This window comes from Centrocercus urophasianus, unplaced genomic scaffold (genome assembly GCF_019232065.1).
Source record: "Centrocercus urophasianus isolate 14NV4802_14NV808 unplaced genomic scaffold, USGS_Curo_1.0 seq_14, whole genome shotgun sequence".
Classification (NCBI taxonomy): Eukaryota; Metazoa; Chordata; class Aves; order Galliformes; family Phasianidae; genus Centrocercus; species Centrocercus urophasianus.
The window spans coordinates 11,134,621-11,161,772 of record NW_024884586.1 but is presented as its reverse complement, the minus strand read 5'-3'; the positions used below and the strand labels follow the sequence as shown (position 1 = coordinate 11,161,772).

General features: G+C 41.0%; 1 protein-coding gene across 4 annotated transcripts; it reads right to left on the bottom strand.

The window, feature by feature from the left end:
- Positions 1-326: 326 nt before the first annotated feature.
- Positions 327-25,991, bottom strand: CTTN (cortactin). 4 transcript variants are annotated; one of them, XM_042813815.1, is made up of 17 exons: positions 25,918-25,991; positions 23,578-23,661; positions 23,090-23,163; positions 21,647-21,776; positions 19,165-19,275; positions 18,446-18,500; positions 17,827-17,937; positions 16,894-17,004; positions 16,188-16,298; positions 14,813-14,923; positions 13,037-13,092; positions 12,587-12,656; positions 11,931-12,079; positions 3,689-3,778; positions 3,409-3,598; positions 2,697-2,768; positions 327-2,116 (listed from the first exon to the last, which is right to left on the bottom strand). In XM_042813815.1, the coding sequence occupies exons 2-17, from the start codon at positions 23,659-23,661 to the stop codon at positions 1,980-1,982; spliced, it is 1,662 nt and encodes a 553-aa protein (XP_042669749.1). In that variant the 5' UTR covers positions 25,918-25,991; the 3' UTR covers positions 327-1,979. The 4 variants fall into 4 exon arrangements, with proteins under 4 accessions (XP_042669749.1, XP_042669750.1, XP_042669752.1 ...); XM_042813816.1 differs by lacking the exon at positions 14,813-14,923; XM_042813818.1 differs by lacking the exon at positions 16,894-17,004.
- Positions 25,992-27,152: the final 1,161 nt, after the last annotated feature.

Genomic DNA, 27,152 nt, shown 5'->3' with positions numbered 1-27,152 from the left:
TGTAAAATTTTATGTGATTATAACTGTTAGCCCTGTTTTCAAGTGCACTCCTTGCCTTGCAGCCATCAGTACTCCCAAATGGGAGCACTTTCCACGTGGGAGTAGGAATAAATGATAAAGCTATTGTGTTTCTGAGGAAAGGAATTATCTGGAAGGCAGTGGCAACCTAGAAGAACGTAGGTACCCTTCACTACAGTACCAAACACCATGCAGCAGCTCTCCATAGGAAGCATCCTTTGTTGTACTCAAGTTGGTCCCAGATGCAGCTTGAGATGGGATGAACTACCTGTAACAAGCTAACAAAGGAACTTAAAAATACAAAAATATTACATGCAAATGGTTCAAAAAGTTTATTGAATATTTAATTTACAAAAATCATATCTCCCCTATGAGGTGTTCTATGCAAAATTGGATAAAATAAACTGCATATAAAACCCAACCCTAGTAATGCAAATGCAGCAGAGAAATGAGACCATGGAAAGGAAGAAATATACATAATCATGACATACACATGACATTCATTAAGGATTGTCCCAACCATCCAAGAATTGGTTCAACACAATGCCTTCCAAGATACGTTATATATTTTACCATTTTATACAGGTCTCCTATATTCCATTGGTCCAAATTTACAGTTTAAAAAAATTCTTTGCATTCTTGCATATCAGTTATCAGTTCTGCTTTTCTCATTTGATCAGAAGGTGGAAACGGACAGTACATACATTTAACACGTGCACTATTAGATGCAACTTACTATCTTTGGTAGGGACCCTAAACCTGCAGAGAAATCAGCTTCCTAGAATGACAAAAAGTTCAGTTTTAGTTTTGGCAAAGAACAGGTTTAAACCCATTGTTTAGTAGAACGCTACTGGCAGTTTCTGCTGAACACACAAGAAGTACAGACGTCTCTCGTATGGTTTAAAAATTGAGATTATTTATAAGGGTTTAAAATCAAATTATTTGTATTAATATTCTTCAACTCAAATATGGTTATGTAAAATGTTATTACTGCACAGCAGGCCTGCCTGTTTCACTGTATGAACAAAGGATGCATTGTACACAAAATGACTGCAATTCCGTCTTGCCTTTTCTCCTCCCCTTTAAAGAAATGAGACTATTCCTGTAAGTAGCCACACAGATTTGGATGCCAGTTTCCCTTTGAGCAAGTAGGAATTTCACTGAGTAACTCAACATTGTGTAGTAATTTTTTCAAGTTTTCCTGTGAAAGATGGGAGAGAAATTGGAACAAAAAGCAAAGAAATTCAGGACAATCAGTGCTAGAGTGTTTTGCTGTCCTCCTCTGGGAAAACATGAAGAAAAGGAGCAAGATGAAGGAAAAAAATAAAAAGAAATCAATGCAATATCCTAAAAACTTCACTTTAAAAGAGAAGGAAAAAGTAACCAGACTGTTTCCTTCATAACATTAATATTCAGTAAATATTGGAGAGTACTTGATTAACTGCCATTAGCTGTAACTTTCAAGCATTCTCTTTGCTTTTTCACATACTATCAAGAAAACAAAAGGAAAAAATTATGCCCTTTCCCAGTCCTGCCCATCCCAATTGCTTAGTGGAAATGTAAATAACCTGCACAGCCATGATTTTCTGAGCTGAAAACATGTAGTGGAAGACTAACTAGACTTAAACACTAGGTAAATCTGCTCACTTATGAGTAAAACATGCAATATTATGACAGACAGCTAACTGTCCTTGGAAAGGCTTTTTATGACAATCACTAATTTGGCAGAGAACGTTTCCAAATGCAGGAAAATCATTTTAAGAGCCTTAGTGAAGAACAGAGTAGTTACAATATATTAGCAACTTCTGTGGCATAAACATTTTAAAAAGCATCGGCAAAGTATTAAATATAAAAGCAATATGTATATACCCCTCCATTCTCAGAAAAGCATCATGATTTGTAGTGTATTAAGTCAGATTTATTGACTGGGGAATTAAGGCATAACCAGCAGACAATAGTCTCTATTGTCTCAGCTCCACATAATTCGCTGGGAACAACCCGTATCGGCCTTTGCAGACACCCCTCCACCAGCCATCATCTATCATCTCTATGTTTGTGATGATGTCATCTGGATCAAAGGAGATCTCATCGTCACCCGCTGGAGAGAAAGCAGAAGCAGCTCAGTGTTGGCAAAGGACCCGTCCTACTATACTCTCATTTATAGCCCGCTAAAGGTGCCACGAACACCCATCACCTTCCTGCCTCCCATCAGGGCTGTGAAACGGGGCACTGAACAAAGACAAGCAGCACAGACAGCTGTTTTCTCACCTGCAGCACTGATGCCATGGTTGGCTCCCACCCGCTGTATTTTGAGTGCATTTCTAACTCAGAGCAGCAATCACTACATAACACCCTGAAAAGCACTTTCTTGAGCTCTCCTCAGATTTAACCAGAGCAGAGCTTAACTACTTAACTACTCACACCAAGGGTATAATATGAGTGTTAACATTTAGTTAAAAAGATTTTTTTAAACCTCTGTAATTTCTAGAAGCAGCGGATGTCAGTTTTCAGAAATGTCTCAATGTTAAATTATTAACTGTCCTCTTATTAAACATTTTTAACACTTCATATCTTCACACATTGGTACAAGAGACTACAAGACAGCAGGAAAAGAAAAAAATCTAGACTCAGCTTTCAAAAACAAGAGTTTTCACAAGATGAACAAGAGCTTTGCTTACCAGCCTGATAATCATAAAGAGCTATGGCTGTAATTCCAAGTTCATTTTCATATTCATCGTAAGTATTTTCTTCTGAGGGAGAGAGAGAGAAGAAAAATTAAAAGCATAAAGCATACTATCTATAGTTCTGAGTTTTTTTCTATGGTATTCCTCCCTTCACTCTAATTCTAACACTGCACAGAAAGAAGGGAACAAACCATGCAGGATTTAAACACTGCTGATGGACCTTCTGAAATGGATTATTTTTTCCTAAACCACATATAATTAAATCCTGACAGGAAGTGTTCTCACCTAGGCATTTAATACAGTATAAAAATAAAAATTATTAGCTTCATAGCACTTAAGAATGTGACAGACCAACAACTGAGCACAAGATCAGCATGTAAGAGTATTTAATACAAATTGTAACGTGCGCAAGTTTGGGGGTGTGTGTTAAGTGATGTGTTCAGAATTTCCAGAGCAAATATAGTTTTAGGACCCAGAAGAGGTGAGAAAAACAGGAATTCAAAAGAACTGTATTCTTTCAGTGCCATTAGCTTATTAGTTTTATCTGTATCTCCTAACTGATCTTTGTTGGTGGGGAATCTTCAAAGCCTCAACAATGACTTCAGAAAATGAGGGCTGTGTGATACTGGCACAATTATTCATCGGGTCACTCGAAGGAACTAAGTCTTCATCACCAAAGGTTTCACATCAGAAATGAACACTTTACCTGCTTGGTAATGGTCTCCTGCCCCTGCCACTTCATAGACTGTCTCTGCTTCATATTCTGCTTCTCTCTGACTCACTGCTTCTTGGTAATCTGACTCTGTAGCTTTGTAGCCAGATTCTGGCTCTTGTGCTGCTGAGTATGTTGTGCTAGAGTTCTTGTAGGCAGACTCTGCATCATAGGAAACTGCATCCTGCAAAAACAGTTGGTGAGGTTGATGATCAGGATTTTGTTAAGAGGTTCCTATACTTTGAATCAAAAACTAGGAGGGATGGTAACAAACCTGGTAGACTGGGCTTGAGGGTGTCTTCGGTTCAGCTGGCTGTGTGGTAGGAGATGGTGGTGGAGTTTGTTTTTTGGCTTTAGCTTGCTCCTTAAACGAAGAAAAAGAAAAGCTTCAGTGTAGCTCAGTCACTGTTTGATAAAAGAACAAGAAGCAATCCTCAAATAGCAGATAAATGGCATATTCCGAAATAAACTGGAGCAGGGAGCAGAACAGACCTGGACTGACTGCATCATTAAACCTGCATGGGGTTTAAAATGGCTATAAAAAAAAGTTTCAGCAAAACTGCAAAGCAGAGGAGGAAAAAAAAACGTAGAATCAAAAACTGCACAGAATGTATGGATACATGAATTTAAAAACAGAGCACACAATGTTCTTTGGCACATTTCCACAGGAGCTGCAGGGTTTCTGTGCTCAATACATTCATACTGTTCATTAGCTGATTGGGTCTCATGTACCATTTTAGCGTAAGCCTAGAGAACTTGAAGCCCCCATGTTCTAATTATACTACTGATTTATTGTCCTTGATGAGAAATGATCCTGTAAACTCTTGCAGGTATGCCAAAAGCCTGCCAAAGGGAAAGATTGAATAGCTCATGCAAAATTAAATTCTATATATTGGCAACGAGGGGTTTCAAATGTTCAGAAGAGCTCCATGTATTAGAAATGCGGTGGAGAATGTGACTGCTGAGAATAAGGAAAAGGTTGAGGTTCTCACTGTCATCTTTAATATTCAGACTAGTTATCCTCAAGGTACTCAGCCTCCTGCCCTGGAAGTCTAGAGTGAGGTGCAGAATAAACCTCCCTTATTCAGGTGGAAACAGATGCTAGATGGTGAGAGACCTACTACAGCACCTGGACTGTTACTAGTCCTTGGGGCCGGATGGGATCCACTTGAGGATGCTGAGAGAGCTGGTAGACAGGATTGCAAGCTGTGTTCCACCATCTATCAGCAGTCCTTGTCAATCAGAGAGGTCCCAGATGACTGGAGCCTTGCCAGCGTGACACCATGTCTATGAAGGGTTATAAGGAGGATCTGAGAAACTGCTTGTCAGCAGACCTCGATGCCAAGGAACGTTCTGAGTCAGACCACCTCGAGTGCAATCGCACAGCACACGTGGGACAACCAGAGGATCAGGCCCAGCCAGCATGGGTTCATGAAAGGCAGGTTCTGCTTGACTAACCTTATCTTCTTATGACCAGGTGATTCACCTGGTGGACAAGGGCTGTTGATATAGCCTACCTAGATTTCAGCAAAGCCTTTGACACAGTCTGATGGGGAGTGGCTGAGGGAACTGGGATTGTTCAGTCTGGAGAAGAGGAGGCTCAGGGGAGACTTTATCACTCTCTACAATGACCTGATGAGGTGGTGGTTGGCCTCTTCTCCCAGGTAATTAGCAACAGGACAAAAGGGAGCGGCCTCAAGTTGTGCATGGGGACATTCAAGTTGGATATTAGGAAGAATTTGTTCTCAGAAAGAATGGTGGGGCACTTGAACAAGCTGTTCAGGGAAGTAGTGAAGTCACTGTCCCTGGTGGTGCTTAGGGAAAGAGCAAATGTAGCACTTAGGGACACGGTTTAGTGGGCAATCCTGGTGGTAGGTGGATGGTTAGACTGGATGATCATGAGGCTCTTTTCCAATCATAATGATTCTATGATTCCAAATAAAAACAGTATCGCTGTACTCTACAATACAAAGAGCAGGAATCTGAATCAAGCATTCTGGCACTCCAGAATTTCATACCGTGCCACCTGTGAATCAGAGGGCTGAATAACAATTGTCACTGGGAAGCCATTCATTAGGAAGCCTGAATACCATATCTCAAGAAATGCAACAAAATAATAAAACAGTTGAGGTTGGAGGGGACGTCTGGAGATCAGCTGTCCAACCTCTCTGCTCAAACAAGGTCCCCCAGAGCACATTACTCAGGATTGTGTTTGCTTGCAAGACTTAAAGAAAATAATGCTTATACTTCAAGACTGTCAGCTACTTATTTCATTTTGCTTCTCTTTGTCACAAAGGAAAAGAAGTCTGAGTGTTTAGGGACAAACTTTCTTCTTCTTCTTCATTTTATTTTATTTTTTTTTGTAGAAAAGGACAACGAATACAAACTATGGGAGACTGCGCTCCAGTTTAGGTCCATCAAGTCACAACTTCCCAAAGGATTCTCAGGAGAAATCATAGACCAGAGATGAAATGAGAGGACTTCACTGCAAAAAAATCTTCCTTTTCTTTGTTTGTCACAGCTCAGAAAAAAAATACATCAAACAAAGAAAGGAAAATGTGTCCTGAGAACAGAGCCAGCTTTGTAGTTCAATTCAAAGCTTATGCTGAGCTTTCTGGAAAGAATCTGTCCTAATGCCCTTCTCTTTAGCTTCTGTGCTACAGATGAAGAAGTACAAGCAAAGTGTTTTTTAGAGCACAAATCTAAGTTTGGGGAAAAACTAACAAGTATCAATTATCAGTATCATTAACAATATTGAAAATTGAATAATGAATAATTATTGAATCATTTCTCCTATAAAATGGGTCTCTGCAATCCAAATTACTGTCTAAGACTGCCACAGCATAATTTCTATAATGCATTTAAATTGCATGGTCCCCTCAGGCTAACTTAGAGCAGTTTCTTCCACAAGGAAATGCCATATGTGAAACAGTATCTAGCATGGTTCTCTAAGGTAGCAGAGGCTAAATCATGAGGCATTTGACTCATTACAGTAGTTGAAGAACAGCTCCCTGAACACCACTTGTCTATGTGACATATGTGAAAAGCAAAGAAGAAAAAGGATTTCCAGTAAACCGGATTCTTGAAGGAATGCAGTCCATCTGTACATTCCCATTGTGGGAGGGTGTGTGCCCACATACTTTCTTAAAGTGAGAGAACTTTCTGTATGAATAAGGAAGTTCTCCTAAAGAAATAGCTTGCTTAAGTCAAAGGACCTCTGTCCCTTCACAGCACCTGTCAATGGTGCGCTTACATCCCTCCCCTTTCCATGCTCAATGAGGGGTAGCACAGCCAAGGCCATTTCAGCTTCCCCTTAACCTCATCCTCTTTCCTCAGACCCTATAGAATCACACAATTAACCAGGGAGATTCTCAGTCTGGAAGAGTATCAATCATCTGGTTATGGTAAAATTCAAATACCACCAGCTTTGGAAAAAACTTCAAATGTGTCCAGGCAACACAATATCTCCTGCACAAGAGAGATCAAGAATTATGGCTGGAATCTGACCCATACTTACAGTAAAAAAATAACACTGAAGACAGAAAGCCATTTGGAGAAAGGGAAAGAAAAAAAACCAAAACAACAATAGGCCACTGACTCATGAGAACCGGTGTTACTGCACCAACTCTTCTGCAAAACTGTTTATTGAAGGAAACCTCAATGAAAAAGCTGAAAAGGGAGACAAAGCCAACAAGAGAGCTAATGGAAAGGTTGAACTTCTCACACACTTTGCAGACTATGAAAAGATACAGCGAAAAGGGAGATAGCCCAGTGAGAATAGCAAGCAGAAAGCTTGGCCTTCTGACATATGAACAATCAGTCATCTCTTCCACACTGGCTGGAAAAAATGGCTCCAACTAGGTTGGAACAGGAGGACTCTAATGGTGTGTCTTTTCGTATTGATAGATTGAAGAGGATTATTTCAAGATCGAGATGAGCAAAACAGAAATTGTTACACAGATCAGGCTGAGAGAATTGAAGAAGTTCTGAAAGACAAAGACCCAATACCAAAACATACAGGTGGCATCCAGATGTGAAAGCCAACAGGATGTAGTCCTACCTTACTCTAACCAAAACACTTGCAACAGAAGTGTCTCCAGAAATGCTCCATTTGGGCAGTTTCAGCACTGTCCTTGAGAGTAAGCTTCAACACAACAGCTTATCTCAAAAAGAAACATCAATACTTTATATGGCAGCTGCACAACGTTTCAAAAATACACACAGTCACTAGAACAGGCTTCTTGCTTCTTGATGAGCACTGCAAGATCTATCAGAGTTCAAGAACCGGCACATGAACTTCAAAGTCTCCCCTCAGCTACCAATTAGTTCAATTTCCACCTCGAAGGAACAGAGGATCTCCCCTAAACCATGTTATGTCATCACCTTATAAGGAAATAAGTAAAGTTCTGATCTCCAGAGCACTAGTATGTAGCTGCTCTCCTCCTCATGGAAGTGCAGCCATGGTGCAATGGAATTACACAGCATTTTCTAAAGCTAAATGAATATATCGATTTCCCTACTTATCAAGCCAGAGGGAACTGGAAGGGCATTCTACTACAGATGTGGGTGCCACCATACATGAAGGACCTCCTTGCACCTTAAGGAACAAGAAACCTGCTTGTAGCAAAGGTGCAGAGCAAAATTCTGCATAAAGCACAAAAAAGGATCAGTATGAAGTAACACAGAATTCTCATGTGCCCTAAGGGAGCGTTACATTCTTGAGGCTATTGCATAAGAGGTGAAGCATTGCATTAAGAATAAAGTCTCCTGGAACTCTGGTAAGAGAGCTTCTTCCATTTCAGAGTAGGCAATTGCTCTGAGATAATGAGTGAAGTTTTTGACTTGATACCCAAATGTTCAAGGATGGACTGCACTACTTACCAGGACTTAAATGTAAAACCCCTAGAAACAATGAAATGAAAGTAAGGAAATAACAGCCCTCAGTTATGAGTGTTGTCTAACAACTATCTTTGGTATCTTGGAGATGAACCTACAAAGCTTCAAACAGGCTAACTGAAAAGACCTAAAGGTACCCAGTCACCTCTGTCTGAAAATAAAGCAAAAGTAGTGATGCAGTTATTGCCAGGTGATAATATATACCTTAGAGAGAGAAATGAAGAAGTAGGATAAGTACTAAGAAAGTTCATTTTCCTACGTGCTGATATTTCTTGACAGTTTGCAGCTCTAACGAGAGCAAAGGCTCTCCAAAGTGATTACATGGATACCGAACAGCCTTATTAATAGTGAAACTCTTGCACCATCCATCATCCTGCTTCATGGTTCTTCCTTATCAGAAGAACTGTAAAATATCTACTACATTAAATGCTGCAAGGAAAACAATGTCGCTGCAAGTCGCAAACCGTAATGCTGCCCAGATCCAATGTACTAGTGGAAGAAGGTAAGAGAAAAGAAAAGCAAGATCTCTTGAAGAAGAAAGAAGCTGCTCTTTCAAGAACAACTTACACCCCTTAAGGCTGCCCCCAGGCTGTTTCCAAGAAAAGCTGACACAGAGTTGACAGACTAAAGCCCTCTGACTGCAATTGTTGTGCTGATGGCATGGACAAAGACTCAGGAGGATGAGGAGTGAAAAATCACATTGCTGGGGGAAAAAAAACAGATGCTAGATCTAGACACTAGTGATGCATAAGCTTAAATACACTGGAGCATGCCGGGAACATTTGACAGTAGTTCAGAAGCACTGACAGCCTGGCAATGGCTAGAGGAGCTGTGGGGCTACCAGCGCAACAGCTACACCGGAGTCACGGTGGTGATGTACTGATATCACTTCATGCAATCATCTCAGTAGAGGCATTCAACTTTTCTCATCTGAAGAGCTCCTGTAACAACTGCTCTGACTGACACATCTCATCTTCTCTGCTCTGAGGGGAACTGAGAGACTGTTCTTAGGGAAAACGTTCAACCTCTCTTTTGCATGGCTGAGTGCTGGGGACTGGTGCCAATGCTGAGAATGACACAGAGCAGTCCGAGCTGCCTACTGCTCACAGAAGTGCCCCAGAGCAGGCTTGATGATCTTATCAAAAGAAAGGACTGACTTCTCAACTTCAGATCTTTCTTTCATCTTCTCTCAGCTTTAAGAAATTGGCAGATGTTGTGTTGATGGTGTCACGTGTTTTTCCCAAGGACAGTAAAGAAGCCAAAACAGTGCTGTGGGAAGGTATTTGAATTTCACAGCACACAGAGATGAAGGGCAGCATTAAAGAAATCACTGATACACAAGGACCAGTTCCCACTCATTTCCTGATAAACATATGCAGTGAATATGCTTGTACTGTGCTTCCTGAAGACATGAAGCAAAAAGGGGTCATAAGCTGAAAGAAAAAAAGAAGAAAAAAAAAACAGCAATTGCTTTGATTGGAGAAACCTGACCCAACCTATAAAGCTAGAAGTTGCCCAATTTCAAACAGAAGTCAAAAGGTAGTTAACAGCTTTTCAAAGTCAAGCAATACACAAAACACACAAGTCATGCTGCTTCAGCACAGGAAAACTACAAAGCTCTTTCAGAAGCAGTACTGGTCTGCACATCTGTGAACAGCAGAGCTGAGAACCCAATTGTCAAATCAGGCAAGGTTAACTAGATGTTTTATTTGATACTACTAATTTTCCGCTTTTCTGCAGCTGTGTAACTGCTTTGCTGGCATAGGGGATAAAGTAGCTCAGTAGTGCTGATAAATATATAAACTATGCTGCTTTTTTTTTAGTTTAATTGATGTGAAGTACACACAGGTTTCACTGCAGTTGCATTGTTCTTAGTATAGGAATATCTGAGCTACGTTGTGCATACAGTTTTTCATATATACAAAACAAATCATTTACACCACAGTTAAAGCGGTGATCAATCAGACCATGCTGGTGCACTGGGATAAACACCACACAGTGGCATCCTGCAACAGCCTTCCTACTCAGGGAAATAGTTACCACGTGTGCAAAAAGCACTCAGTGAGCATTGTCACACTTGTTATTAAACAGAGGACTGAACAGTTTTGAGAAAACAGCTGACAGTCCTGGATTTCATGTGTCACACTGAGGATGTTGAGACAATTTCATACGCAAGAGAATTTATTACTGAAGACTGTAGTGGATGGCATCCATTGACTCTTAACAAAAGTTACTTTTCAGGAAAAATCTAAAAACAAAAGAGGGGAGGGAGAGAATGAGAACTGGGAGGGGGGGGGGGAACTCTCCAATAATCAGCTGAGAAGAGCAGCAATGAGGATCTCAAAGAACTATTCACTCTGCAGTGTCTCCTGCATAAAAAAGTGGCAACACTGAAGATGATGCGGATGAAGATTTTGCTGTGCACCTCCCTGAGTTGAACATACTTTTCATCAAAATCCATTCAACCTCCCTGCCAGTTATTCCTGCTTGTGACACTACTAGCCCTAGCTGGAGCATGCTAGCTGAGCATCAGTGTTGCCTACAAGCTGCCTGTTACATCTCAGAGCAGGGGAATGGCTAGGTAGCTTTCACCCAGTGTTTAAAGGACCACTATTTTTTCGTGCACTGTGCTTAGTCTTCTATTTCTATAAAGCAAGAAGTGAAGGAGAAAGGAGGGACTATTCTAATGTTACTAACAACTGCTTTCTAGTCCATGGTATGACAGAAAGTACGTATACTTTTAAGTATGAGGTCATGAAATCAGAATAAGAGCATGTATCCACGGGGGAAACTGCCAGAGAGGCTCCGGACAAACACTGCTAACGCAGCTTGCATGAAAGGTTAGAGCTGCAAACAGCCATCCCTCAGCATTACTGACACTAAGGCACTTCAGGCATCACAAAACACAGCAAATGAACCAGACACAAAAGACTAGTCCTTCCACTTAGCAGCAGAATTTCACCAAACATGCAAATTCTACAAAGCAGATAAGATGTACCTTTTGACTAAACATCCCCTGGAATTATTTTGCTTATGATTTACATGCAAATCAGTAACTCTTCAAGCACGTTGATGCCAAAAGTCATTTTCTGAATTTCCAAACCAAGATTTATTTAACCCCTGGAACACTATCTCCCCTCACCTCACAAGTGTGGAACACCAATGGGTGATAATCACCTTCATCTTCAACAATACTGATTCCAAAGAAACAGCATCACTGTCATCATGCTATCAACATTTAACTGACCATGTGTCTCGCCCTTACAAACTCCTTCATGCCCAATGGAATCTGGTGTTATTGAAAGGCAGAAGTATGGCAAGGCTAGGCTATAGGGATTAGCATCCAAGACGAGCATACTTCTTTTGGAACAGGCTAGATACAAAAATGATACACTATCAGGTATTACTCCATCACCATATTTGATGTCTGATATGCATACAGTGCATGTTAATAGATGGCTGGTTTTGCAAACAGATAAAGTACAGGAAGAAACACACACAGACCTTTAAAGCCTAGCAGTTACAGGGGAAAACATATTTACTTAGAAGATTCTTTTCTCCCAACTTTACACTGAAGCATACTAGACATGCTACTTGAACAGGATTTGAGTCCTACTGACCTCCAGTTTCCTTCGAGCCTCTTCCTGTTCTTGTTTCTCCCTTGCCATTCTTTGTGCTCTCTCAGCTTCTGCCTTCCTTCGGTCTTCCTGTTCTTTCTCCTTGGCGAGGTTTTCAAAGTTAGCTCTAATGCTACTCGTTTTATTAGCAACTGTAACATTAAAAATAAAATATGCTTTTGCTTAAAGTTCTCTACAACAGCAGCATAGAATGAATTTATGGTAAAATTTCTGCAAGGATTAACCTTGTTTCTGCAGTTTCTTCTCTTTGAGCTCATAGCTGTAAGATTTACGAAAGTAATTCTATCTCTCTCCTCCTCTCTTTCCTTCCAACCCCAAACCTCTTGTGCAACACATGTATTTAAAAATCTCTGCAACACTTTTCCTTCCTTTCCTTTATGGTACAGTCTCCACTACCCTGCTTCCCTGCTCGGACTTCTCTCCACTCTTATGCTCAGTATTTTCTCTTCTTCAACTATATCGACCCTCAAAGATTAAACATTAACTTCTGACAGAAGAAGATAGACACCAGCTGAAGCTGCCAGAGATCCACAGATACAGCAGTTCCCTCCTTATTCATCACAATTTCATCAACAGTAACAGCCCGGACTTCTGAAGATTATCACCTTCAGAGAAAGGATATGGGTACTATGTCTTACCAGCTTCTACTGGCTTAGTTTTCTGATATGTTGGGGTTGGTTTCTCAATATCTTCAAAAGTTGCTGCATTCTATCATTAAAGAAGAAAAGAGAAAGTTTAAAAAGGTACAAATTCATGAAGAGATTTCAGACAGCTTCAACCTCTTCTTACTCTTTCATTAAGATTTTGCTTTTCTTTCATTTTCATGCTTCAGCTTTCCATACTCATATATCTACAAATATTTATGTACACATATATACACACACACACTACATACACGTACACACATACATATGTGCATAAACCAGCATCAAGCTCACTTGCTTTTTAAGGAATTAGAAAAGCACAGATGAACTCCAGTGACAGACTGGAAAAAAATCTAGAAACAAAGAGCTGAATGATACAGGTTTAAGCATGCTGTTTTTTATCCCTGTGGGCTATTTAAGTCATAGCTATTTTAAGAGACTTACCTTATCCATCCGATCTTTCTGTACACCATACTTCCCACCAAATCCTTTTGAATAATCTAAAAAGCAGGACAAAAGGGTCAGTGTGAGGAATTTTCCCATCCATCTTTCTGCCAAATGCAAATAGCCATTTCAAATGCAAATAGCCATTTCAGCTGCATGCAAAGACAAAGTGACAGCCGCCAAAGAAAATGCAACTTGTTTTTTGATGCAGAAAGGATACATAACCACAAGAGCCTTCAGGTACACCAGCAGAGGAAAGACTGCGGGCCACATGCATTCTCTGAGTAAACATTAAGCTTGGGACTGATAAGGTATCAAGCAAGGAGTAAGGGATGAACCCTTCTAATGCATCACTTCTGTAACACAGCCTTTCACAGCACCAACTTTTAGCCCTCTGCAGTGATCGTGTAACCTAAGTCACTTCTGCTTTGCTCAAAGAGTGACATCCAGTCTTTGCTGACCACAGAGGTGGCTTTTTTTCTTCCTTCTTAAATTCTACGTACGGCAGGAAAATTTAACAAATCTCATGTTTGGAAGTTTTGGTTATGATATCCAACTGATGAATATTAATGTTATTGGTAATAACTCCTGCTATCCCTACAGAGAGGGGCAGTTCCATGAGACAGCACGACTCTGACAACTCACCACTAAAGAATGGGGTGGCCCTGCTGCTCTTTACCACTGCAAACTACACACTCTTGCCCTCACCTAATGCTGACTCCAGCACTTGTTCCACTCCAGAAGTGGCTAATTCACTAGTGGTATAAAACGAAAGAAATACTAACAAGAGTAGCTTTGCACTATTTCTAGAGAATTGTTCTCAGAGGAATGTCCAACAAGCACCAGAGCCACTGCAGCAGGAGCAGGAAGAGTGTGTGGCTGAGAAAACACCACTTTCTGGTGGCAATGAGCTGTCGAACTGTCTGCAAGAACAAGCACCAAACTCTGCAGATGGACAGGCTTTCCTATACACCCCTAAAATAAAATTGCAACTACTACTCTTCCTGTCAGCCCCAAAATTGCTGGGGACTCCTAACCAGCTATTTTAGTGTAGTACTTGGGGTCTGCTAACAGCACATTGGACACTTAAAAGTTTGAATCTGTGTCACTATAGCACAGGAAAATACTGATTATCAGAATGAACAACCTAATTCTCTTCAGCTTTGTATGTATTTTCAGCCAGAATAAATATACTACACTTACATTTTCCTGATCCAGACTTCTCACTTTAAGATAACGGAAAACCAGGAATTCATGGTTTGTACCCCAACTATTTCACAATGAATAAAGAGAGCATTATAACAGTATTTGCTCACCCAAGAACCACAAATATCCCCTACTTCTTGTTTTAAAGAATACAATTACACAATTTTGCTAAAATCCATTGCTTGTTAAGGGTTACATGCACGGTCCTTATCTGAATATTTTTCCACCAATTTTTCCAGGCAAAGTTTCACACTTAGGCTTTAGAACTGGTAAGCATATCATTAACACCATACTAATTATTACGTTGTTACTGTCACACTGTATGTATAGTCATTAACTAAATGCATAATATTTTAGAGCTGTTAACTAAGCATTGGGTATCCTTTCCTGAACACAGGTCTGTTTCGTGTAACATTTTAAGAATAAAACGGAAGAACATTGCTAGATCATGTAGGAACAGAAGCGCAAGAAAGTGCCTGCACATTACTAGCATCGATCTACAAAGAGAACTATTTAAGACTGTGTGAGAAGTGGCTGCACTATTGAGAAAGTAACAAGTGAAAACGGTGCCTTGTTGAGATTCATGCTTGGCTAGTTTCTCCTTGTAATCAAACCCCACAGCAGATGGGTCCTGCCTTTCTGTCTGTACACCAAATTTCCCTCCGAAACCACTCTTATAGTCTGAAAAAGCCACATGTAATACATTAAAATGAAAGGAGGAAAATAACAAAGTTTAGTCAGAGACACTCAAAGATCACTTTTTGCAATATTTCTCAATTACCAATAATTTCGAATGGTTAAAAAATGGTTAAAAAATTCTCCATGCGCTTTTGTACAAGTAAATTCAGAAGTTTCCACTTGAGACTAGAAAGAGATCAATGCAATTTACCACACACTGGAACAACATTCTGCAGTCACAGAAAAACAGCAATTCTAAACATTTTTCATACATACTGCATAATGCACTTGCATTTGATCAACATTCTGAACACAGACACACACGGTATATTTACCAAAACAAAACAAGATACAAGAGGATTAGCAGTTAAGGATGAAATGAGCTTCCTTCATCACCACGGTTAACACCTGAACGCTACGCATCTGACTGTTTAAAGATGCGTTCAAATAGCATCCACAGACACTAGCCATCAGATATCCCTGATATCACAGCACTGTTTAAAGGAAGAAGCAATGTTCCTGCTGTTGCAGCAGCTGGAGGAAATTCTCACCCAAGAGCTATCATTTTCTACTGCTGCCTTAAAACAGCCATTTTAATGAATGATACAAAACGAGGGCACAAAGCCAGGGATTCGGGTAATAATCCTCTAGCAACAAATCTAGAGCACCCAACAGAATAGTATTTTGAGGATCACTTTTAATTTAAGAAATTTTAGCTTAATTAATCTAATTTCTTTAAGTTAAAGACCAGTGACAGGCAGGGAAGCAATGTTTGCTCTGGAACTTTTCATCTGGGTACCAACCTTTCATGGGAATAGGTATCTCACAGACAGTGAGATAAGACAGTACTAAATATTAGATTTCCATTGCATGGAAATTGGGGTATAGAGAACCCAAACCAAAAAGGCAGATTATTTGTGAAGGCCCTCATGGAAAGTACAAGGAAATAGTTAATTTGTGGCTTGTACAAATCGACTAATGAAGTAAACAAAAAAATCCAGGCTACCTGCAGACTTGTTAGGCTTCTCCAGTGAGAACTTAGCTAAGTCCAAATTTTCAGGGACTCAGAAGCAGATGTGTTTAACCTGCTTTGCAGACACCAGTACAACCAATACACAGCAACAGTTCAAACACAGAAAAAGGAGATTTGTGTTAGCACTGTAAGACTGCAGCTGAAGATACCAGGGGAGGAGGATTCACACAGGGAAGAGAAAAGTGGATATCAGGGAAGATGAAAAGAGCGGCTAAGAATCTTGAACTGATATACCTTTCTGGGATTCATGCAGCTGCACTTTCTCCTGGTGATCCCAGCCAAGTGCACATTTGTCTTGTCTGTCTGTCTGCACACCAAACTTGCCTCCAAACCCCTTCACATAATCTGTATGCATGAAGTTTCAGAAAACATTAATACAGCTCATGATTGTAAGCAGTACTTAGAAAAAAATGGCAGATAGATATGTCACTGGGTAAGTTGCCCTACTGATGATGATTTGATTTAATGATGATAATGTTTTCATTATTTTCCCCTGATAAAGCGAATGACACCCATTTGGTAACTCTAGGACTACAGTGCAAGGAGGCACCAAAAATCCAGTGTAGATTACAGCATATAGAGTCAATAATATTCAGAAGCTTAGAGAATTTGATGGACTTTCTATCTAAAACCACAAAATACACACATAGATAAAGCAGATATATATATAAAGAAGGATTTGACACTGCCTCTGAATACCATAGATCTGTACAGTTACACACTTATTTCAATAATATCCATGTGGATATAAGATCCTTTGGAAAAGAGATTGTGAAACTCAGGGACAGTTTCCAATGCCTTCTTCTACATCTAAAGGAAATAGAAATCTACATACACAAAAGGCAAACACACATTTACCATCAACAACAAAAATTATGTCTTCCTAATTTGGAAAGGTTGATTGTTTTGAACCAGTATTTTTAAATAAGATAATAAAAACCTTTCTGGGATTCATGTTTTTCCGTTTTGCCTTGATATTCAAAGCCAACAGCACTTTTGTCCACTTTGTCCTTGTCAACACCATATTTACCACCAAAGCCCTTGGAATAATCTAGAGATAAGAGTGAAGAGTTTTGTTTGTAAGTGCTCAACAACAAAATGTTACCTTGAAAAATTGTGACAATCAGATGAGCTAACATTAAATTACATATTAAAAGAAGTACTGACAGCCCCTGTTAAATTTTGATTCAGGACACTGAAGTCATAAATTTTTCAGAACATGTCCTCTCAGATGGAAAATAAAATGTCACCATTTCAACTACAAGGTGATAGCAGCAGTACTGTTATTGGACTCCTTGACAAAATTCTGAAGACACTTATAGGGAAGTGAACTTCAAGAACCATGTCAACAACAGCCTGTCTACTTTAAAACAAACACCGCCTTCTTCTTCTCAGTATTTCCAGAGTGCAAATATTTCTTTGAGATAAACAAAAAATGGATGGCAAAAATGTCAATTTTTCAATAAAACACTTGATTTTTGGATCAGGTATGCCTAGAAATGTGATTAGCAACCCAGTATCAATTCCAAACACTGCTGACTTTGATAAATGTTTCATTACACCAATAGCTGATACTTTTAGAAACACCCTGCTGTGATTAAACTGCTCACTCTCCCAGTACATTAACTCATAGCTTTTCAAGTTGCAAAAAACTGTTGACAAACCTATGTGCCCTGCCTTTAATGTAACGTCAGAAGGCTCATCACTTAAGACAAGTTGGAAACTAAGTTTTAGGCTTCTTTATTAGAGGCTGAAGTTTTCAGCAATATAAATTGTATAAAGTGGGCTATGAGTAGAACAGATGGAGGAAAACAAATTTACAACACTGCCTGTCATTACTGCCTACCATATCAGAATATGAATCCATGCTCACCTTTTTGTGACTCATGCTTCTCAGTTTTACCCTGGTAATCAAACCCCACTGCACTCTTGTCCACCCTGTCAGCTTGCACTCCATATTTTCCACCAAAACCACTTGAGTAGTCTGCATTGAGAGGAAAGAACAAGAAAAATGAAACAAAGAAACTTCTACTGCAAGCATATTCTAGAAATTAATGGGAAGAAAAAAAAAAGCCTGTTATCCTAGTAGTGAAATATTATTCTTTGGTATAGGAAATTAAATTTAAAATTAAGCACAGAAAATAAGGAATGTAGCAGTCCTGTAGTTTACAAGACTTCCTCTTAAACCAGGATTCAATAAAATGAAGAACAATTCCTACTTTAAAATGTTCCAGAACCTTACTTTGACAAGAAAAGTAAGACTTGCAATGACACACTATTTTCTTTAATTAAAACCTCACAAACTCATGAAATTGCCTTAAAACTAATTCTTTCATCTTCTCTTACCCTCAAATCTCTCAATATTTGATTAATTGACAATGATATATTGAGGCCTCACTAAACGAGGTCCTTCACCAACAACAAAAGAATGAACACCTATTCAAATAATTTTAAAAACATGTATTACAGAGGCAATCACATCACCACTTTACCTTTTTGGGAGGCATGTTTCTCAGTTTTCCCCTGGTATTCAAACCCAACAGCTGACTGGAAGAGAAATAAAAATGCACAACAAAATGTTAGACATTTGTAGAAAACCTACTTGCACTTCAGTGGACAAACAGCATGGAAAGCTCCTGTGTCTTTCCATACTATTCTGACCTTTTGAATTGGGTACACACACTTTAAATATACAGGCCATATTCATTTACACAACAATCCATACCACTTCTGTTTTTGTCATTCATTGCCAAAATAAAATTTTCCTAGCCAAATACTGTTGCCTTGCCAGGTTCAGCAATTTAGTACAGCAGAAGTTCCATGTAATAGAAATGCAGCATTTCCACACAAGGGCTGTTATGCTCTCTTGGCAGGACATACCAGGGATCTTGCACAGTAGTTCACATTGCAATGCAAGACAAAGCTTCCCCAAGGCCTTCCATCTCTACAAGTCACACTGATTTTACCCTCACCAAAAGAGCACATAAAAGTTAAAAGTCATGCAACATCTCTTTTTAACTTTACTCCCATGCTATTTCCCATACTTTTGTTTTGCTTTAGACAGAAATTTATCTTCCTAACAGTCCCTGATAGCTTCCTGCTAAACTTCAAACACAACAGGGAGAACAGACATGGCAGTTTTTCAGCTGTGTAGATGAACTGATAAACTCAGCAACTGTGAGTAGCTGTAGTACCAGGAGAAACTGCTTACCTGGTCAACTCTGTCAGTTTGTACTCCAAACTTGCCTCCAAATCCTTTCACAGAATCCACTTGTGAGCAGTGCTTAGAAAGCTTTGACTGGTACTCGTGTCCAACAGCTGACTAAAAGAAAGTGAAAAGTTCAGAAACACGCAGCAGTTCTGTACAGTTCTGTTTGCAGGAGAAAATGTGGCACCAGGTGATCCGAGGTGACAAACATGCACCTCTTCCTGCTGAAATCACCATCCTTGTAAATCATCTGGTCACTGAGGAGCCTTTAGGAGACTTTCACCATGCTACCTAAACAGCACAATCAAGGGAAGTTCCAAGAGTTTGACACCAATGACTGTATTTTATGGACGCTGTTTTACACTCCGCATTTTTACCTCAAACCACAGGCACGAAAAAAAAAGAAAGATACAGGCAAAATCTTGATGGTGTCATCCAAAATTTAAATTAGGGATTAGTTGCAGACAAAATACCAACGTTTCAGCCCCACAGCCTCCATCTTTGACTAGAAAGCAAGCTGAACACAGCAACTGCGGGAGCAGTCATGTTATGCTGCCACTGGTTTCAGGTAGGGCAGGAGGATATGTAATTGCACACCTGAAAGTGCATCCTCCCCTGCTCACAGATAACACTTTCTAGTGTTACCTTAACCTAGAGCTTGGGTGCTCTCCTAGCTCCTGGAATCAGTGCTAAAGCCATGCACCTTGGGGGTGCTACATCCCACAGCAAGGTGCTCTCTTCCATGTCCAGTGCCAAAGCTGAGCATCAGCCAGAGCAACCTGCAATTTCCCACTTAAATCTGACACCTGAGGCTGCTACTCACATGTGAACAACCACCATGTCTAACGGGGGGAGGGAGAGAGAAACAGGATTTTACACTGTTTGACAAATTGAGGTAGGTAAGGTTAACAATGTTTTCTTTACATGACACCAGAAAAGAGAGTTCCTTACAGCACTTCATTAAATATACAGTATCATAACATATACCTTTATAAAAAAAAAAAAAATAGAAAAAAAATTTTATTCAAAATTTGTATTTCAGAGTAAATTGCACTCTTAATTCCCCAGTACTCTGCTATCTTTTAAATCAGTGATGGAAGCCTGGCATATGGAGTTATATAGCTTTGCATTTTAGGACTGTGTCATGGTTTTGTACACCAACAGAAAGCCTTCCCTCGATGGGAACATCTCAGTGATGAAGTTTTATAACTACAGATGCAAGTAAGAAAGCATTCATTAAAATCTAAATTACAAATGCCTCCCACCAATACCATTTATATGGACACAACCATCAGGTTTTTCCTGATGGTTAATTCTGGCATATGGGAAACAGTGTTGCTTTAGTTTCTTTTTTTGTTTGTTTGTTTCTTTTTTTTTTTTTTTCTTTTTCTCCCATCAACACGGGAGAAGGATAAACTGCTGACACAAGATTGCTATGCAGTTGCAGAATAGGCCTCAGGATTGAATCTAGGATCAGTTCCTTTCCCACATTCACTGGTTAGGTTACCTATTTCAAAGGCAAAGGCCCACTGAGAATTATACAGCAATTTACTCAGAAATATGGCAAGAATTTAAGGCTGCCTAATTACTAGAAACACAAAAAACAAGTAGGAAAATAAAATCATTCACATTCAGGAAATAGTTTGGTTCTTATTTTAACCAAGTGTGCGAAAGAAACTAGCCAGGATTCTGTGACTGTCTAAGTATCACACAGCTAATAGAATTACCTTAAAAATTACCATAACTTTTGTTAATAGAGTGCAGCTTAGCCATCATATCCTTATGTAAAACACTGCCATCTGACTGAAGTACAATGATTCTTTAAATACCTGTATTACTTGTCAGTGTTCACACATTATCACTGTTTCAGAGAGCTACCCTCTAATTTAAAAGAAGCAGCACACTCTTTTCTTCACTCTCTGGCAACCTCAACATGCATAGAGGAGCAGGCACACCACTGAAATTAAAATAATGCTAGATTTATTCACGCATGAAGTACTTTCTTAGTTTAGAAATACACATTTAGAAACTTGAATCTTGACTCCAAAAAATCCACCCAAGACATAAGAACGCAGACTTGCTCTAATGGCAGGATTGGCATCGCTCACACGTGTGGATCTACCTACATCCTAGAACTCCCCCCTCATCATTCACAGATTCCTAATTTGCTACTGAAATAGGTGTTCCTGGTACTTCAAATGCTTCAGTTCACCTTTTTCTTGACTAAAGTAGAAAAGACCAGATGTTCTGCCAGACTTGGGTGGTAGTGGTCACATGCGGCCTTGTCACAGCTCCACAAAGGTGATGTCCTCAAAATGAGCCACTGCTGTTTATAGCTTATACCACCATCTGAGCTTCTATATCAATGATTCTGGCAAAGCAGGAACAACAGCCTTTGCCTTCAACTCATGTACGTGGCTGTGCTGACCACTGGCAAGGCGAAGCAAGGCTTACATCATCATCCCAGGAGACCACGCAGACTTACTTTATCCATGCGATCTTGTTCAACGCCAAATTTCCCTCCATAGCCATGGGAAGCTTTTGGTCCCGTTTCAAGCTCCTTCTCTTTGATGGTCTGGTGTTCTTGGAATACATTCTCTCTCAGTTGATGAATACTTTAAAGACAGACAATTAAGCAGCAAGATTTACGAAGAAAGGTTCAGAAGATAATTTCAAAAAGATGCAAAATAATAAGTAGGTAGTTTGGAAGCCAGGCAATTTACATTTTTGGAGCCCTACCCATTTTTCAATTCACAGAGCACCTCATATTCTGAGAATCAGAATTTATTTCAGTGTAGAACACTGAAAAGAAGTGTTGGTTTTAAGACTGTCACATAAGACAGTATTTTGCTATTTGAAAAATCTTTCAATCCATTGCCATGAATTCATAAGTGCCTCAAATACATCTTCTTCTTACATCCTAATTTAAATTCTTCCTAACACTTTTTACTTACATGGCAACTTTTCAGAATAGGGAACATCTCTTACACAGTCCCTATGGTAACAGGACTCTGATTCCAAACAAGCATTTTGGACACAATTGTAATACCAAATAAGGATGCAAGGAGACATTCACCTCTTCTTCCCCAGGTGTTCTCTTGCAATGCAGGAACTGAAACTGTGGTAGCACAGACTATGTACAGGAAGGACAAATCCAGATGGCAATCTGTACCATAAAGCACTTTCCACCTGAGACTGAAGTGTCCCCAGCACAACTCAGCCAGCAGGTGTCAGCGCTGCTCTGCACAGAAGGCAGAGCACAGCTGATCTCAAAAGCAAGGGATCACCACACTAATCACATTCATTCTCAGCTTAAAAACACGGGGCTGGATACCCAAGAAGCAAAAAAGCAAAACAGAATCGAGGACCGTAATCATGTATTTCCTAAATCACAGATATCCTAAAATTGCTCTAAAGTCTTAGGCACTTTTCATAATAACTACGAGATTCAGAAGAGGGACTGCTTGTTTCATATTGCTTTTGTGATGCATTCATTTTTGAGTTTGTCACCTGAGTCCATTTGTTAATTTGCCACAATTTTTTCAAATTGACTGCAGATTTCTAAACAAAGCCTGAGAACCAAGAGACTAAATCTACTCTTATGTGTCAAATGCAGCTGCTCAGATCACCCAATACAAATCCCTGGCAGTATTGGCTCTCTCACCCAAAAATAACAAAGAAACTTCCCAGACACAAAGAAGCAGGCAAAACAACACTGCCAGTTAAAAAGCAAGATTTAAGAGTTCTTACATCATAGCTCTGATCTTAATTTCAGATTCGAAGGTGCTGACGTAGATGAAAAATTAGCAATGTGACAAATAATCAGTCTTCTACAGACAGTCTTGTTTTAATTATGAGGAGAACATGAAATGATTAGGAGTTGCCTGGGATTGTGGCTATTAATAGATTTGAAAAAGAGCTGCTTTACTTGATGTGCTCTTGATGGCCGGATCCTTTCACAGTTTTAGCCCCCCAGCGCTGCTCTTTCTCACTCACGTCATTCTGTGAAGGACACACAAAAAGCGTTAACAACCCAAAGATGTTACCAGTTATTCACAGCAAAACCTGCCAGAAGTCGGCAAGATCCAAGAATCAGAAAACCAACTACTTCTGCTTTCGCTTCTGCAAGCACTGTGCATTTCCCATTGCAGAAAGCACTTTGTATCCCAAAAAGCTGCATCTTCAAATCACACAAGTGATTGATTTAAATCACTTCCCTGCAGACTTCCCTGCAGCATCCAAGCAAAACAAGATAGCTTTGTTCATCCCACACAGAAAATCCTAATTCTCTGCTCTTCCAGGAAGATGCTCCTACCAGTTTGTCTTGCTTAGATATACCCAGCCCCCCCCCGCTGCAGAATTTCAGCACGTTACACCACACAGTTGCAGTGAATAGATGAGATCTGAAAGCCGTACCACAAAGTCGGGATCTGTCTCCCAGTCATCTGCTCCATCATCCTGGCTGATGGCAATGGCGTGGCCTGCGGTAGCCTTCCACATCTGCAACACCACCAGAAGCACCACCGTCACGCTCCCGTTACACAGAAACTCACTAAAAAACTCACTCACACCTTCTGTGTATGCTGACAGAAGCACAACCCAAAATTCCAAGCAAAGGACACAAACATCAGTTATCTCTGCAGTCGTTGGCTCTCAGACTGTTTGGACCACCATATCCTTAGTTTTTGCTACTGGCACTGCAGAAAGATTAGCAGCAATCAAAGATGAAATTTTAAAGAGACCAAGGAAGCCTCTCCTTGCCCAAATTAACACGTCGCTTTTCTTCACTTAGTGGTAGCACCCTTTGTACCCCCGCACTAAAGTCTTCTGTTCAGGCAGCTTTCCTGTTCCATGTCTACTCCTGAGGAGTGCTGCTAATTCCGGACCCTGTGCACATGCTTAGGGCTTAGCAATAGCTGTTTTCCACCAGTGCTCCACGTGCTGCCTCAGATGTGCGATGGGTTTCAAGAAATCCAAACAACTACAAGAATTTGCACACAATCTAGACACTGATCCACTTGCCTGCAACAACAGGGTATGCAAGTTGCTGCATTTCTCAGATAATCCCCCGTGAAATGTGCAAAAGTCAGCGCCCCGGCAAACTTGCGGGAGGAGTAGAGGGCAAATGCTGGTGCGATGATAACAGGAAGCAAAAGGCAAGCAATAACATCCCCAAAAAAACATTCAGAGCATGTTAGGTATCACCCTTTCTGGAAATACTATACCCAGTAGAGTATCAGGTTGGGCACTTTAATTAACACTTCTGAACATGACCAGGGAGCACAGTGTATCACCTGCTTGGTGCCAGTGGCTGTATTTTACAAAGCTTATTCAAGAAAAATTATATTTCTTATATACACATATATTATATATATTTCTGAAGAGCCAACCAAAGACAACAACAAAACGCTCTCTGTTCTGCCAGCTTTTTCATGTTCATGAGTCAGAGGAAGGACTTTTCTTCATACTTGTGCCACTAGAATACAGTCCTTGAACATTCCATCATCCTATTTAGCTCCACTTTTTAAATTAGGAATAGTTTATGAAGGTTACTAACGTGGACTATTTCTTTTGCACAAATGTAACTCAGAAGGTAGAATGGAAATTCCATTTTAAATGTGTAACTAGTAATTTGCAGTGAAGTTTACACTACAGCAATAAAACCCTGCTTGCTCTGCAATCTAACAGAATGAACCAGCAGATCAGCACGTCAGAAATGCCAGGACTTGGAATAAGAATGATCGAGAAGTAATCAAACCAACAACAGCAAAGCACAGACTGCTCCTGGAGGGGCATAAGAAGAGAGCAGAGCACACCCTGACAAAGCAGCAGTATGTTTGCTATCCCTTTTGTTCAGGTCTCTCACCTCCAAATTCCTATGACAACTGAGAAGTACCATTTGATGAACCACTTAATATCTAAAAACCTTGTAAGACCAAGTAATTATAATAAAAACCTCCAGGGCAGCTTCCTTCTCCAGGTGCATAGTTCAAGGCGCTTGCTTGACTTTTTGTCTTTTGCAATTCAGTTACGTTCGGCAGCAGGAGGGCTAGATCTTCAGATCAGGATTTCTCTCCCTCTTCCTCCCCAGATGCTCACAGATGATAGCCGAGGAGGAGAGGACTTCAAACACACACACACCCTCACCGAGCCCAGCACCACCAGGTTTCGCCCTGCACAGAGGCACAAACGCCTGCCCCGGCCCAGCCCCGCACAATGCACGGCCAGCTGCGAGCCGGTGGGATCAGGCTCGGCTTGCACAGCAGCCCATTGCTCCAGCATCTCTTCCAAGGCAGGATGTGGACGAACATGATCTGCCTGTGAGTCAGCGACTCACATGGGCAAATTACTGAAGGAAAACCAGAATATTATATTTCCGGCGTATCGAGGCTAGAAATAAGTTCGGAACCCATCTGGCCAGCTCCGTCCTTCGCCCTGCCGTGACCAATGGAAGCCGCCGGACCCCCCAGCACCGTCCGAGCAGCGGCCATTGGCAGGGCCGCACCGGCACAGGAACAGCAGGGCCGGCAGAGCCCACCGCCGCGCCCGTCCGCGGGCACCCAGGGCCCGCACCGCCCCTCGGGGCCTTTCAGAGGATGCCCGGGCCGGCAGCCCCGTCCCGCCCCGTCGGCAGCCCGCCCCCCGCCCCTCCGGGCCGCATGTCGCGCCGCCGAGCCCGCACCCAGCGCTCCCTGTGCAGCCGAGGGCCCCGGGCTCCCCCGCCGCACAGTCCGGCGCCCCCCGCCCCGCGCTTACCCTGCTGGCCGCCGGCTGCCGCGGCCGTGGCTCCCGCGGTGCTTCCCGGGCGGACGGCGGCGGCGATTTCCGCTTCTCCCGAGCTCCCACTTCCTCTTTCCGCACGGCGGGGCGGCTCCAGGTGGGATATGGCCGCCCGCGCCGCCCCGCCCCGCCGGCCGGGCGCTTCCTTAGCCCAGGATCCTGGCAGAGCGGTGCAAAGCAAACGAGAGCGGGCTGCGGCTTCGAAAAGGCCCTGTCAGGAATTTTAAGATCACGTTCAAAATTCATTTAGTTCTAACAGTGCCTCTTGAGGGGCTTCCCTTAGCAGGGGGTGAGAGGCCCGCTCGTGGTTGTTCACAGGGTGTCTGCGTCGAATAGGTGCTGAAAACAAAACCCCCACTCTCATGTTTGAGGTCTGAAAGCAGGACCCTGCCTTCCTGATGGTTAAATATTTGCCCATGATTTATTACCTTTTGGGGAGGGGGAAACAAGAGGAATGACGTATCCAGTGGGAGAAAAATACACATATGTAACACACACAATGTGAAATAATCCAGGCAAACAGAGTTTTGCAAAGTATTGGAGGCAGGAGCGTGACTTACCAGCTCCTCCAGTCACATGAAGGCAGTCTGCTCAGTGTCAGCCTCAATTCTTCTTATATGAAACAGAACTTTATATTCAGAGTTAAAAACTGGGCTGAACTCACTCTAAGATACACGTAGGAATATCAACCCAGCACTTTTATCCATTCCTATAAGAATGACCTATAAGGGTAGGTGCTGCTATTTAAGTTAGGCTCCAATTGCTGCCCTTTGCAAACAACCACCATTAGTAAAATTTGTAACATCTTTACTTGAGGTTAGCCAGTACACCAAAACCATAACCTTAAAAAATGAAATACATTATCCATTTGAAGGCAAAGTAGTTACTGTGTTCAACAAAAACATCATCCCTCAACTAATTCTTCAAATTTAACACTGCACCTGAAAATTATCTCTGCTTCCTTCCAGACTGCTTAGTTCCAGCAGATCCCATAGCAGACCCTGGTGTTTTGAAGGCAAGATCCATTTTAAAGGCCAGCCAAATTCATTAGGACTTCAAGCAGGCATAAGCCAAGCAGAAACTCAGCTTTGAATCATCTCATTTCTGTCATGAAAAATTAGTGCTCGCCCTCAGACATTGCAAAACCCACCTAGTCTTCCAATTTTATAGTGGTTAGAAAAAATAGAGATGAAGATATACTATCTGTTTTG

What these genes read in the sequence shown, in the direction of transcription:
- CTTN (XM_042813815.1), bottom strand. Translation starts at nt 23,661, where the DNA reads ATGTGGAAGGCTACCGCAGGCCACGCCATTGCCATCAGCCAGGATGAT. An exon ending in AACTAAGCCAGTAGAAGCTG is followed by an intron (nt 12,080 to 12,586) that starts GTAAGACATAGT and finishes TTAATGTTACAG; the next exon opens with TTGCTAATAAAACGAGTAGC. An exon ending in TCTTTATGATTATCAGGCTG is followed by an intron (nt 2,117 to 2,696) that starts GTAAGCAAAGCT and finishes CTTTCTCTCCAG; the next exon opens with CGGGTGACGATGAGATCTCC.